The 15,389-nt window shown below is 41.8% G+C and overlaps 1 protein-coding gene across 7 annotated transcripts in view; it reads right to left on the bottom strand.

Moving 5' to 3' along the window:
• Positions 1-15,389, bottom strand: part of FBRSL1 (fibrosin like 1) — a 528,725-nt gene that overhangs the window by 254,123 nt on the left and 259,213 nt on the right. For all 7 annotated transcript variants that reach the window (XM_066603438.1, XM_066603435.1, XM_066603441.1 and 4 more), the window contains exons 4-5: positions 11,559-11,660; positions 2,233-2,268 (exon numbers count right to left, since the gene is read on the bottom strand). In XM_066603438.1, the coding sequence (XP_066459535.1) occupies positions 2,233-2,268; positions 11,559-11,660 (138 nt within the window). The remainder of the gene's footprint in view (positions 1-2,232; positions 2,269-11,558; positions 11,661-15,389) is intronic.

Genomic DNA, 15,389 nt, shown 5'->3' with positions numbered 1-15,389 from the left:
AATAGGTGCGATGTGAGAAAAAAAAATTGCTCATTTGCATGATCCCATTCAAAAGAATGACGTTCATATATGTGTGAGATTTGTGCGCCTCGCAATGCACAAATCTTGCGCGAGAATCTTAGGTGTGTGAAACCGGCCTGGAGGATGCATAAGGGCACATGTCTAATAGGTGTACCCAATGAACATGCCACCCAAAAGGCACTTTCTGAGAGGGATCATGCAGTTAGTACTCCAAAGCAGCATCCAGGGAGTACATTTGAACGGCCTAAGCTGGACGCATTTTTGGGGGCTATTTAGTGTCTGTGGTAGCACCCACAAGCAATGTTTAAAGTAGCACTTTGGTGATTTTCTTCCCCCCATTCTAGGTAAAACTACACAAAAATCCAGCTATTAATATTCTTCTTTTCCCTGTGTAGGCAATTATGTATAATCTGAGTGTCAAAGTTTATGAGGGAGTCTGGGCACATAGTTGCTGACCGAATGATGCATAACACACCATTCAAAACCGGGTAATAGGATTTGGCATTTCTAACATATGGTATTAAATATACTACTGGAATTAAAACAGATTAAAGTAGGTTTCCAACAAAAGGCGTCTTAATTTAGTTTTTCTAACAACTAAAAGTAGAAATCTAACCATTAAAATAAGCACTGGCTAAAGAAGGACGTGCGGGATGAGTTATGTTGAGCTGCTCATTTTCCATTTCCAGCTTTTATCCTTTCCAATCTCTCGCTCTCTTCAAGGTCTGCTACATGATAGCCTGTATTACTGATGAGGGGTGAGCAATACAGGTTTTTACTTTGTGCCACATATATAAGCAGAGGAACAATTGCCAAGGAAGGCTCTTTTATTCTAGTTCATACATTTTGATGTATCTCAGAGTTTTAGCTCCTCATTAGTTCCTGATTTGGTGTCTTTCTTTTATACTACAGCCTATTAGATGTTGAGCTTGCTGTCAGCCATGTGAAAAGCAGGCCAATGATAATGGCTGTTGCATGATGGAAGAAAAATCTCATATTGATAAAAGAGTAAGAAAGCATTGGTTGGGAAACGGTTTTAATCACAAAAGAAAATGTGAAACACATCAGGGCTAGAGAGTCAAGCATTGTGGGGAGTGCCATATAATAAAAAGCATTATCATAACTGGAGTTATCTAAAAGGTGCACTTCAATTATAAACATCCCCAAAAGCAATAATACCAACAAACCAATAACATAACATATAACTGTTGGTTAGGACACATTATATGACAATATAATGGCAATTAAAAAACTAAAACTGCTCTATACCTGGCAGGTGTAGGCTGTCTTTGACAGCTGACACCCAGTCGGATCTTTTGGGATCAGAGATAACTCAGGTCCCAATATATTGTTTATACCACACATTGAAATGGGGTAACCAAAAAAGCATTGTGTATTATTATTTTTCAAATGAAAAATTGAATAAAAAGGTACTCCAAGAGTCTTATAAACCCCAACATGGAACCAAAAGAACAAAACGTCTCCCCACAAGAATTGAGTCCTCACACAGCACTAAGTTATGTTAGTTTTAATTAGTACACCATAAAAAAAATAATGGATATTTGGTATTGAAGGCATCCGCAGAATAGAAATAATGTCTAGTTGACCGCACCTTGAATGCTGTAAACCCCCATACACCCACACAAAAAAATGATGAAATTGTGTTTTTTCCATTTCATCTCAGAAATTTTTAAAAGTTTTCCGAAATATATTATATGGTATCTTAAAACGCACTACTGAAAAATAAAACTCGCCCAACAAAAAACAAGCCCTAACTTAGTTATGTCGCAGGAAAATAAAAAGTGGAATACTACAGTGGAAAAGAGTGAAGCTGTCCACACACGGGATATGTGTCAGCCACAGCGCATGTTTTTAATTATTTCCTCTAATTCTCGGCCATGATCTTTCATGGAAATATTTATTCTCTACATTCCTTTTCCCCTAAAGAATCTCTTGATTTTCCTAAAGTTCGTGTTGCCATTACCTAAAAGTACAAGCGACCATTTGTTCGTTCATCTGTCAGCCCCTTCAAACCTAATGTGTGTGATCAGCTTTATACAAAGTTCACGACTCGAGATAAGATTTGAATTTACACAAGTAGAAGAGGAATATTTTTTTTCTTGGACATCTAGAGCAATTGGACTATTACTCTTTAAACCAAACGATCTGCTCACTAGCAGGTACAGTATAACAAGGAAAGAAAACACTTACTGAGTAGCCGCGTCCAGAAAGTGACTGAGCTGAGCTCTGTGAAGGAAGGAGAACAAGGTCAGCGAAGACAAACTCAAGTTTCTGAACTTTGAAAACTGCCAAAATAAAAATTCTCTTAGCTGTTTTCACAAGTAGTTTCACATCAGACATAGCTGAGGGTAAATATAGGCGAGAGTCTCAAAATGAGGAAAACATACTGGTGCTGAATGAATAAAAAGGACATCTGCAACATTCTTTGCCATGGTAATCTGTACTTCCCCATTTTATTTACACATAGTTAAAAGATCTGTAATATCAAGATGCTCTACCATCAAATGGTAAATGGAAGATATATCTCAAAATTGTACAAACGTAGAAATATTGCAAAAGCTGTGTATGTTACAAATACAATAAACTTTAGACAATCTGCAACCATCACCCCTGCATGTTTACTGCTTCAGTGACAGCAACAGGTTCAGTCCTCGACATTACAGGGACAGTGAGGGCTGCCTCCATATGCATATGATTGTCCCCGAGACTTGATAATTAGAACGTATAGTCAGTGTTAATAGTTTACCTTCAAACTGAAAAATGGACATGCAAATGATTATCTCCAGTGGGTTTAGTAACTTTCTTACAATCTCTGTGTTTCGTATCATCTATTTGCTGGGAGTAAATGTAAACATTCAACGGCAGAAAGGAGATAGAGATATAGTAAAGGACTAAACAGGATTTTCAAATTGTGAAAGATGACTTAAAATTTAGGGTCCAAAAATTATTATGGAGTCTCCACAACATATTTCTATCAACTAAGTGACATTTCTGCAAAACTACACTTCCAACATTTCATATGTAACTATGTAAATGAAGACATCCCTCCCTAAAAGCCACAAATGTATGCGCGTGCGGATGGCGATGAAGTAGTTAAGCACAGCATACGGGTGAATAATGCAGCTGCATTTCCTATTTTTCCCTGGTGAGTCAGAGGAGCACAGTGCACCTGCCAACCTTTTCTGCTAAGCCAATAATTGCCAATTTAATCTTTGCCTCTTGGTATCACTCATGTTTAGCCCTTGCTGTGCCCTGAATACATCTTCATTCATCTTGGGGGAGTTTGCACTTGACAATTAGAGTGTTAGCTTCAGCTAACTAGGGCAGCCAGTTTGGCAAGGCCAGGGAGACAATTATTAGTCTATTTTCGCATCATGTAATGGGTGGTGCTAGGGAAATCAGAAATCTACAACAATTACATTAGGTTTTTTTCTCTTTTCCCTTTCCGCTCCCTGCCTCCTCACACCCTCCCTTCACCTTCAGAATATTTCACATTATCACAGCTTTACAACCACATTCAAATTTTCCATGTTCACAGGGACTGAGGCTTCTATTTAAATGATAATGAGGGACAATCCATTCAATTGAGCGAGGGAGAAAATCCATTAAAACACAGGCAGCTCTTAAGCTGGGTCATGAACAGATAAAAAAAAAAAAAAGAAAAAAAAGGAATACAATTTTTTTTCCCCGTTGTCTTACAGGCATTATGCGAGGCCATGCATAGATTTTAACACGGGTCGCAACATCTCAAAAGATTAAGAGAACAATTACACAGGGACGTTAGACTTATTTACATGCCAAGGTACAGAGCAACGAAGGGCCTAAAGAGCATAATTGTTTAAATACACCGGAGGAAAAAAAATATCATATTACTAGATTGAAATCTGCGATACTAGATAAAACAGGTTGATACTGGCCTCTGAAGTGGGAAAGTAATAAGCATATTTTGTCCTATGAACACTTAGCTGCGTTGCTCACAGATAAAATGATACAGTCTCATTGGCCGCTATGCTTAATAATATATTACTGCCACCAATCAAAATGCCCCACATGGCGAGCTTGCATTGAGCACATCATTACGTAGAACTAGGATAGGTTCCGCTGTTGCTATAGTAACACTTCTGGCCTCCACAGCTCTTTATTATGTTTCATTCTTCCACCTCCTGAAGGAAAGGAGGGGGGGGGGCTGCTTCTAATATTAAATAAGAATAAACTTTCATATTTGGTGTACTCCACGTACCATCGATCTCGGCCCCAGTACATATCTGCGAATAAGCGGGAAAAGATGGCAGAGATTGTTTTGCCTGCAAAGAACCGTTGCATGCCTCCCCAAGTCATACTTCTTAATTAACATCCCGTATCTGAATCACAACGACTCTGCTCCTGATCCCAGGAATCCGCATTAGAGGAAATGTGCAGCTACAGTCCCCCGCCCCTTTTTTTCTTCCTCCCCTCCCATCACTTTCGCCTGTCAAAGCTGTCAACTCAAATACAGCTTTAATCTGCCAGGAGCACTTTTCTCCTGACATTTTTAATAAATACTTTCAGCTCTTAAACACATTTGCTGCAGATATCTCCTTTCCCGCCTCCCCCCGTACTCCCTCTCCTTCCCTGCAGAATAAAGGCAGGGAGACTAAAAGCAGAAAATACTGTTTGGGAATCAACTTCTCCCATACAGTGAATGATCGTGCTGCAGTGTAAACCGATACAAGCTGCACACTCCAAAATCTTTAGCACTGTGCTCACTATTTCAGGGTGAACCCTACCCTCAAAGAACCACTCTGCGTTTTTTCCTGACATATTCCTCACAATATCAATGACCTCTGCTGTGAAGAATCCAGGTCTGTAGCTTGTCCCCTCCAGACTGTGGATTCTGCACTTCTCTTCTGGCCTCCAGGTCACATGACCAGCACTTTTGACAATGCCCTGCTTCTAATGGGGCAGACTGATGTGACCTGGAAGATGACAGTAAAGTGCAGAATACACAGCCTGGAAGACATGAGCTGCAGAACTGAATTCTCCACAGGAGTAGTCAATGATATTGTGAGGAGTCTCCAAAAACAATAAAAAAATGGAGTGCTCCTTTATGCTTTCATTCTGATGGTGCAATGAAATTAAAAGGGGTTGTCAGAGTTAAATTAAAAAAAAAAAATCTCTCTCATGCCCCAACATAATAAAACAGCTAATACTCCCTTCTCCTGGCTCCCCGCATGTCTTGCACTGCAGTCATTGGTCTCCCCTGTTCACAGGATATCACAGGCTGCACAGCCAATCACAGAGCCCAATGCTTGATGGCAGAGTTCTGTGGCTAGCTACAACCATCTGTGACGTTCTGTGCACAGGCTGCTGCAGTCTGTAAAGACTACAAGCACAGGGAAGACCTGGCACTGCTGGCAGAGCACATGCGGGGACCCAGAAGAGGTGAGTATTAGCAGTTTTATTTTAGGAATGATGTAAAAACAAACATTTTAACCTGGATAACCCAAATATGTAGATCAAGATTCTAGGCTAATACATTATAGAAGTCATGAATATTAATGTAACACACCACAAATAATCATGGATAAAGTCTACAAAGACTAAAGCCCAATGTCCATGGGTGGATTTTATTTGCGAAATCCGCGCAGATTCGCCGCCCATAGAAATGAATGGAGCTTTCACGATTGATTTTAGGTCCGTGGATTTGTTTTATGGTATTTATTTACTATCTGCGCAGATCTAAAATTACAGCATGCTCCATTTTCATCGCGGATCTTGCTCCATTGAAGTCTATGGGAGCTGCGGATCTGCGGCATACATTTAAATGCATTTGCGGCTCACAAGCGCGGATTTGAAGCCTGGTGGGTGGGGAAATGCTGTTTTCTCAGAATCATGTCGGCCACTTTGTTTTTTATTACTCTCCGCGCGGAATCCGCAATTCAAATCCGTGTAACCAGTGCGGAAAAAACACAGAATCCGCGACCACTCGCAATTATTAAAAAATCATTTTTAACACGATCCACCGTGCACCTGCTGCGGATCTGAAGCTTAGATCTGCAGCGGGTGCACTGCGTGCCGTGGATATTGGGCCTTAGGCCTATCTCACACAGGCATTTTTGTACAGCATTTAGAGCTGCCTTTTCAGCGCTGCACTAAATGCTGTAAACTCTCCCATTTATTTCAATGGGGCTGCTCACACAAGCATCAAAACGCAGGGTCTTCAACGCTGCGCTTTGACAGCGATGCATGTTCTATCTCTGGCTGTTTTCAGCTGTGAGTCGCTGATTGAAATGAATAGGCAGCGGTTTCAGAGCAACATCCGGGTCCCTGCAGCTTCTCTCCGGAGCTCCAGGAAGGCTTCCAGGCACTTGTCAGTGCAGACAAAACATCTTTTGCTAGTAACGGGCTTGATGACCCAGCCTCGAGCAAGAGATTGCTCCGATTGGTTCCTCGAGCTCTGGCTCAGCCAATTAGAGTCAGCGCTCGATGAACGAATCACAGCTAATCAATGAACATCTGTGATTGCTGCATACAGCGCTGTCTCTGATTGGCTTTGTCACCGACTCAGCCAAGCAGAGCAATCTTTTGCTGGAAGCGGGGTCTTCAAACCCCGTTACCAGTAAAAGACGCTCTGTCGGTGCTAACAAGTGTCCAGAGCTCCAGAGAGCAGCAGGAGGGACCCGGACAGAGCCTGCTAGATAAGTATTTGCTTTTTTTCCAGCTTCCTTGGTTGCTTTTTCAGCTGTGCTCAAAACGCAGCCAAACCACTTGCAAAATGCATGCCATCGCTGCTGAAACCGCAGTAAACGCAGTGTTGAAAAATGCTGCGATTCTCCAAGCACCTGTGTGAGCGAGGACTAACAAATAATAAGGTGAATATAATGGCTAATGAGTAGAGATGAGCGAACGTACTCGGATAAGCACTACTCGTCCGAGTAATGTGCTTTATCCGAGTATCTCTCCGCTCGTCCTGAAAGATTCGGGGTGCTCCGCTGCTGACAGGTGAGTCGCAGCGGGGAGCGGGGCAGAGCGGGCGGGAGAGAAGGAGAGAAAGATCTCCCCTCCGTTCCTCCCTGCTCTCCCCTGCAGCTCCCCGCTCCGCAGCGCGTCCCGAATCTTTCAGGACGAGCAGAGAGGTACTCGGATAAAGCACATTACTCGGACGAGTAGTGCTTATCCGAGTACGTTCGCTCATCTCTACTAATGAGTGTTTAGTGCATGAGTGATGTATGGTAAAAGACTGAAAAACCTAGTAACTGATAGAAGTGAACTATTTTTTCCTGTGCAGACAAACCTCATCAGGATCTTGTCCTTTTTAAGAGACAAACAGGCAAAGTGTTTACAAGAAATATCCTGGAAATAGTGATAAACAAAAGGCTAACACACTGAATTATCCCTTCCCCTTAATGAGAATCAGTTATGTCCTATGAGCCCAATAAGCAAATGGGCTCATAAGAGATGCAGCCCTCAGTCTGGGAATGCCTCTCCTATAATTACTTTCCTCAATGTTCCCCTACTGACCACCCACAGAGCGCTGCTCCACACATCTTGCGGATTACTTAAGAGTAGGACAAGCTCTCTCATTATGAGCGCGCACCTTGGTAGTTAGCGGGTTGCATGGAGCGGCAGCTTTGTGGGCAAACAGCAAAAAAACACGAGGAAAGCAAGTATATATATATGTGAGACATCCACGAAGTGAGGGCAACATCTTCTATGAGCCCAATAATTTAAATATTAGGATCAAAGGGGATGACGGAGTGCCTTTAAGGACGTGGCCTATTTTGGCCTTAGGGATGTGACAATTTTTTTCCTTTTTTCATTGTTGCATGCAGATATGGATATGAAAGTGAAGTCTGCTTTTCACAGCTAATAAAAAAAGATATGCTGACACATACCACCCTGATAGAGGTTTGTTGAGTGACTGAAACCCCACGGATACATTTAATGTATATACTCTAAACGTATGGTTCAGATTTGCATGCAGAGCACTTCAGCTCATCACTGTAGGCATGGAGCTGGTTAATGTCGAATGTTATTGTTTTGAAAACCTCGGAGACCTCCACCTCTCCACCTACTGCTTTGCATTCTGAAAAAGAGGCAGTGTTTTCAATTTAAAACCTAAATTAGCTGTCCAATTGAATCTAGCTGGCACAAAGCTTTCCTTGTGACAGGCTGTACTTATGAAGCATATTTTACATTAATAGAACTCAACATGAGTCCCACGTGTAGGGTGGTAGACGGAGGGGGTTACATGCAAAGCTATTGAAATGTTAAATCCAATATTTCAGAAACTCTAGCTGTTTTCTTTCTCTAAACCTCTGCAGAATATCAGGCAAGGCTTTCCACTCTAATTCATTAGGATAAAAGGTGTCGTAATAAGGGAGCTAATTACAGATTTAGAGGAATTCGACTTCTTTCCTTTACCTCTATATAAGTAGAGCCAACTAGCGTATATGTTCCCCTATGCTAAGCACAGTAATGACAGCCATACAGGGTGCAATAGTTCATCAATAATTGAACTGATAATTAGACCCTTCTATGGTTATCACAAGCATTCCTGATCACACAGACTTTTCAACATTTTGTAAAATGTATTCATGGTCATGTGATTCTTCTTTGATGTTTGTGTGCATGCCGATTTTGTAGGGGGGCACCGCAGGGGTGGGGGACCGTGTAAGTATGAAGGACAGCTCGCCAGACTCCACATCATCTAAGCTATAAGCACCACAACATAATTTATGGTGCTTCTAGTTGGTGACAGGTTTCCTTAAAGCACACATTTGGGTGATGTATCCTAGTTTGCATTCGCACAAAGATTTCAGATCAGTAACTGATCTGCATATAAAAAGTTTCTTATCACCATTACTGCTTGATTAGAATTATCCAAAGTCTTAAAATGATCTCCCAATGATCCCATAGAATATGTAGAGCAATTAGTGAATAAACTTGTTTTTTAGCTGTCTGGGCATGTGTTCCCAAAAAAAACAGTAATTCCTTTAGAGTTGTCAATAAGTCAACAGAGTCCCATGTGACTGAAAGCAGATTTACTGTCCTGTTCGTATTGATTTATCATCAAATCATGTGATTGACTGGCACTGTGATGCTCTTACAAGAGTGTAGTAGCGCGTCTGGTAGAGGAGCAGAGGGTGAAAAAGGGAGCCTGGAAACTACAGGCCGGTAAGTCTTACTTCTATTGCGGGTAAATGTTTAAAGGGTTTCTAAGAGATGCCACCCTGGAGTACCTCAAGGAAAATAGCTGTATAACTCCGTATCAGCATGGGCTAATGAAAGATCCCTCCTGTCAACCCAATCTGATCAGCTTCTATGAGGAGGTAAGTTCTAGACTGGACCGGGGAGAGTCATTGGATCTGGTGTATCTGGACTTTTACAAAGTGTTTGATACTGTGCCACATAAAAGGTTGGTATATAAAATGAGAATGTGTGTAACTGGTCCCTATTCTTTTTAATGTATTTATTAATGACCTGGTAGAAGGATTGTGCAGTAAAATATCAATATTTGCACATGATACAAAACTATAATAAAGAAATTAACACAAGAGAGGACGCAAGGCAGCTGTAAGAGAACCTGGATAAGTTAGAGACTTGGGTAGAAAAGTGGCAAATGAGGTATAACACGGATAAATGTAAGGTTATGCACACGGGCAGGTAAATGCATGTCACCATTACACACTAAATGGAAGCCACTGGATAACACTGATATGGAAAAAGGAATTGGGGATTTTAGTTAACTGTAAGCTTAACTAAAGCAACCAGTGTCAGGCTGCTGCTGCCAAGACAAATAGATAGTATCATGAGGTGCATCAAAAGAGGTCTAAGGGCACATGACGAGAATCTTGTTCTTTCTCCTTATAAGTCACTGGTTAGACCACACATGAAATATTGTGTACAGTTTTAGGCACTGGCACTCAAGGAGTACAAATCAGAGCTTGAGCGGGTTCAAAAGCGGGCAAATAAAGTAATAAATGGAATGGGCGGACTACAGTACCCAGAGAGAGTTTAGAATATATATCAGGGAACAATACAAAGATTTCTCCCACTATCTATTTATACCCAGGACTGTGACTGTAACAAGGGGCGCCCTCTACGTCTAAAGGAAAGAAGGTTTCTACACCAACATAGAAGGGGGTTCATTACTGTAAGAGCAGTGAGACTATGGCACTCTCTGCCTGAGGATGTGGTGATGGCAAATTCTATAAAAGAGTTACAGAGGCACCTTGACACCTTTCTTGAGCAATACAATATTACATGTTAAAGTCTCTAATTACTTCAGAAGGGTTGTTGATCCAAGTATTATTCTAGATTGCCAGACTGGAGTCGTGAAGGAATTTTTTCCCTAAGGACGGGGCTGCACACAAGCTTATTTGCATTGTGGAATCCGGAGCGGAAGTCTGCCTCCAGATTCCGCAGCAAATACATTCCATAGAATGCAATGGAAAAAAGCTTTTACCGCACACAGGCTGAAATCAAATGCGATTTTCCGCTCAAGGAGGAAACATTACAGCATGCTCTTTTTTTTAAGTCAATGCAAGTCATCCGAACAGTGGCCCTTCTGCAATTAATATTGCGGAAAGGTCAAGGGACCCGTGCCATCGCCTAGCAAGGGAACGGGGAAAATCTGTTCTGCGCATGTCCGATGGCTCGCTGGCCGGACTATCCGCAGTACAGAAGAACGGAAGAAAACACAGGTATGCGGAGTCACCGGCCAGGCACGGGAGTCAGATACCAGTGTGGGCTCCTGCGTCCGGAATCTGACCCGGTCGTGTGCAGCCAGCCTTAAATGGGGAAAATTGCCTTCTAATTTATTGGGGGTTTTCCGCCTTCCTCTTGATGAACATTGGGGGGGAATATCCCAAGTGCTCAGAGCCACTCCTTTAATTAAAATGTTTGGTGCAAAAAAAAAATCTATGGATGTGATAGAGCAAACTGTACTGCATGCAAATAGCTTTTAGGATGCTTTCACACAAGTGTCTTTAGTTCTGCAATACAAAGCTAATGTTATCTAATGTTGAAGTTCACATGAGTGTATAGAATGAGAGTATTTAAAAATGCAGGATGCCCTACTGTCCTTAGTTTTGCAGATGGAAAACATCTGCTAACGTCTAGTGATAGAATGTATCCATATTTTGAACTCAGTTCTAATCCAAATGTAATAGAGAATTATATTGAAACTTCCAGAACAGAAACTGCTTCTTGAAATAGTTTTCTGCTCTGTCAAATAGAGGTGCGCCTGAGCACGATGACGTTAATATGCGCACAAAGGGCTTATGGATACGGTTTGTCCTAATAGGATAACACCATTAAGCATCCTGCCAACTAGCCACTGTGGTCATGTTTACACCTGGCATACTATTTGTTGTAATGGGCACAGACTTTGGGACCATTTCTGAATTTTCCTTTTCTTTTATCAGCCTTTAACATTGGACTACATTTATTCATGAGGGTTTGGGGGCGAAATGTAGTGAAGATGTACACAAATAAACCACACAAGTAAAATCCTACAATACAGAAATACCTACATCACTGAGACAGTCATGAGAGCTGCTGCGCTGAGAACTCATGGCTTCTTTGATACTGCTGTCATCATTGCTTCTGCCATTTCTATTCCTGGGTGCTTTGACCTGAAAAATAAAGAGAAGCACATTTAGAAAGAAGTTGCTAAAATAGATGATCTATTATATAAATCAAGATTGTGATTTTTTTATTTATTTTTGGTTTAAGAAAAAAACAGACTAAGCCTAATAATAGGCTGACATTTCCTGTTCTGTGGAGATTTATTTCCAGTAGTCACTTCATTATCATCACAGCTAGGTTTGATCCATCATTCGAAATAGGAGGTGTTCACAATTCATCTCCTCCCCTCCCTGCACAATGAACTCTGATATGTCACAGAGCATGCCCACAATGCTCTCCAATAGAAGTCAATGAGTTAACTTCTGTCATTATGTGAATGACCCCATGAGAATGTTGCAAAGCATATATCTAAAAGCGGTTAACTGCGACTCAAACAAGATGGCCCCCCTACATTCATGTACATAGATAGAACGGAAAAAAACTACAAATCAGAAAATCAAAACAGATTAAAAATTTTTTAAATGTTTCACTATCTCGCTTTAATAAGTATAAAAACATATAGGCGATACATTCCCTTTAAACACTAGGGAGTTTTGAAATAAATATTTTGCGATGTACGCATGTCCTTTAAAAAATAAAAACATCTTTCATTTTGAGGATAAATCTGTTTTGATTTGATAGGGGGATCTCTAATGTCAACATTTTCTACCAAGTGCCGGCAGAATTTCAGGGCAGGTGTCCACCCCCGGGTTCCACAGCAAACACCACCGATAATATGCTATTGAAAAGCGACTTTGCTGGCACACGAGCAGAAATCAATTGCGATTTCTTGCTCGCGGAGGAAAAATCACAGCATGTTTTATTTTTGTACGGGCTCCGCACGCAGGAATTAACATTGCGGAAAGGTTGCGGGACCTGTGTTATTGTCTAGCGATGGCACGGGAAAGTCAGTACTGCGCATGTCTGACGGTGAGCTGTCCAGACCATCCGCAGTACAGAAGATCAAGAAAGGCAGGTATGTGGGGTCATGGGTCGGATTTCGGTGTGGTATCTCGCTTTCGGAATCAGCCCCAGTCGTGTGAAGCTGGCTTTACTGTAGCGTGATTCAGTCAACCAATTCAACATACCCCAAGATATACTCAAAGAGTGGTCATAAATGGCTGCACATCCAATTGGAGGAATGTGGCAAGTGGGGTACCACAAGGCTCTGTCCTAGGCCCAGTGTTGTTCAACATTTTTTATAAAATGATCTAGAGGAGGGAATTGAGGGGAAGCTGATCAAGTTTGCTGACGACACAAAGCTAGGAGGGATAGCTAACACTAGAAGATGGAGAGAGGATTCCAAAAGATCTAGACAAGCTTGAACAGGGGGCAGTGACTAAGAGAATGGTATTTAACAAGGAGAAATGCAAGGTCCTACATCTGGGCAAGAAAAATGAAAAAAGCACATACAGAATGGGAGAAATTGGGCTAAGAAACAACACGTGAAAAAGACTTGAGTATACTAATAGATCATAGACTGAACAAGAGTCAACAATGTGATGCAACAGCAAAAAAGGCAAAAAGGTCCTGTAAAAATAATAATAATTCAAAACGGAAGAGATGCAAATAGAAACATTCCCCCTTTTTTAAACATGGATTTCAATTTAAAAAAACTGATCCATTTAAACTCAGATTAACTTCAGTTTTTCTGTTTCAAAAACAGAACAGAGAATCAGAAAGCCCCAACATAGCTCAAACGCAGATGTGACTAGGGCCTTACAGAGGAGTTGATTCAAGCTCTTGGGTATACTTGGTTCACCTTCTATATTCATCCGCATACTAGTGCAGTTTGCCTATACACCCATTTGATTTGGAGCACATCGAATCACCTACCAACAAACGGTTTGAGCTGATCTAGTCATCAGTTTTATTAATACCTTTGTTCTTTTCCAAATATGATTAAGAAGTCACTAGTTATGGTATAACAGTGGGCCAGTTTTATAAGGGAATCTGTCAGTTTTAATGACGCTCTGCAATGGAAATCAAATTAGAGGCCTGGCTGACGTTATTAACCTGCCCGAGTGAATATCAATTTTTAGATGTACCATGGCTTCTGGGTCTCTATTTGTTACTGGGAATTAGGAAGCACTGCCAGTGGCTGTGACAGATCATCTTCATTTACACCTGCTGCTTATGACTAGGGGTGACGCCTGCCTAAATTCATCAGTAAATACCCTAATAATGCAAGTCCTTGAGCAGCTCACACAAGTATTAATTACCACAAAGTAACAAATAACAGAGATTTACATCAATTGGTATCAACACAGATGCTGAGCTTCAAAATGAATCAAGTCAGCAAGTGCTAAAATCTATACCTTTCAATGAGAAGTCTAGTGAAAGAATTGTTTAAGAGACACAAAAACAGACCTAGATCCCTGCACATTAGACAAGCACAAGGGCAATATGCAAGACTGAAGATTATCTTCTTTCATATCATTTACTTTTTACCAGTTCTCCTGGCTACATTTAGTATTATTATATCACCTAGACAACTCCTATCTATATGCCTTATTAAAAGGCATCTTCTTTGCACTGCTGACCTATCCTCTTGATAGATCATCAATAATAATAATAATAATAATCTTTATTTGTATAGCGCCAACATATTCCGCAGCGCTTACATATAGACAGGGGGGGATACAGAAAGACAAAATACAAACATTACAGAACCACGGTTACATATAGTAATCAGTTGATGGAAACAATAGGGGTGAGGGTCCTGCTCCAACGAGCCTACATACTACAAGTAATGGGGTGATACAGAAGGTAAAGGGGCTGGAGATGTGCACGGTATGGCGAAGTGTGAGCGATGTTATACACATAGACAATGGTCAGACATTTAGCCGTGTGATGGCAGAAACGGTGTGACTGCAGGAGCGGTTTATGATGGCTAGCAGGGATTGCAGTCAGTAGGTCAGGGAGCATGTTATCAGGCGGAGTACAGAGAGGTTTTTTCTTAGGGAATGCGGTATGCCTCCCTGAAGAGGTGCGTTTTTAGAGCACGCCTGAAGTTCTGCGATTCCTGGATTGCTCGGGTAGCCTTTGGTAGTGCGTTCCAGAGGACAGGTGCTGCTCTGGAGAAGTCTTGGAGGCGGGAATGAGAAGTTCGAATGAAAGGGGCACTCAGTCTGGTTTCATTAGCAGAGCGGAGAGCCCGGGCTGGTTGATGGATTGAGATAAGGGAGGCGATATAGGGGGGCGCTGCACAATGGAGGGCTTTGTGGATGAAGGTAGTGAGTTTGAATTGAATTCTGTATTTAACGGGCAGCCAGTGCAGTGACTGGCACAGGACAGAGGCGTCCGAGTAGCGGCTGGACAGGAAGATGAGCCTGGCTGCCGCATTCAGGATGGACTGGAGAGGGTAGAGTCTGGTGCAGGGGAGGCCGATCAGCAACGAGTTGCAGTAATCGAGCCGGGAGTGGATGAGGGCGACAATAAGCGTTTTTAACGTCTCCACAGTGAGAAAAGAGCGGATTCTTGCGATGTTCTTGAGGTGCAGCTGACATGTTCGGGCCAGAGATTGGATGTAGGGGGCAAAAGAGAGATCAGAGTCAAATATGACCCCAAGGCAGCGGGCGTGTTGTCTAGGAGTTATGGTGGTGCCACACACTGAGATGGAGATGTCAGGAGGAGGTTGGCTAGTGGAGGGCGGAAATACCAGTAAGTCAGTTTTACAGAGGTTTAGTTTTAGGTAGAGAGAGGACATAGTGTTAGAGACAGCGGACAGACAGTCG

Source organism: Eleutherodactylus coqui, chromosome 5 (assembly GCF_035609145.1).
Source record: "Eleutherodactylus coqui strain aEleCoq1 chromosome 5, aEleCoq1.hap1, whole genome shotgun sequence".
Taxonomy (NCBI): domain Eukaryota; kingdom Metazoa; phylum Chordata; class Amphibia; order Anura; family Eleutherodactylidae; genus Eleutherodactylus; species Eleutherodactylus coqui.
The sequence above is the reverse complement of the archived record's forward strand: the minus strand, read 5'-3'. Positions and strand labels throughout refer to the sequence as shown.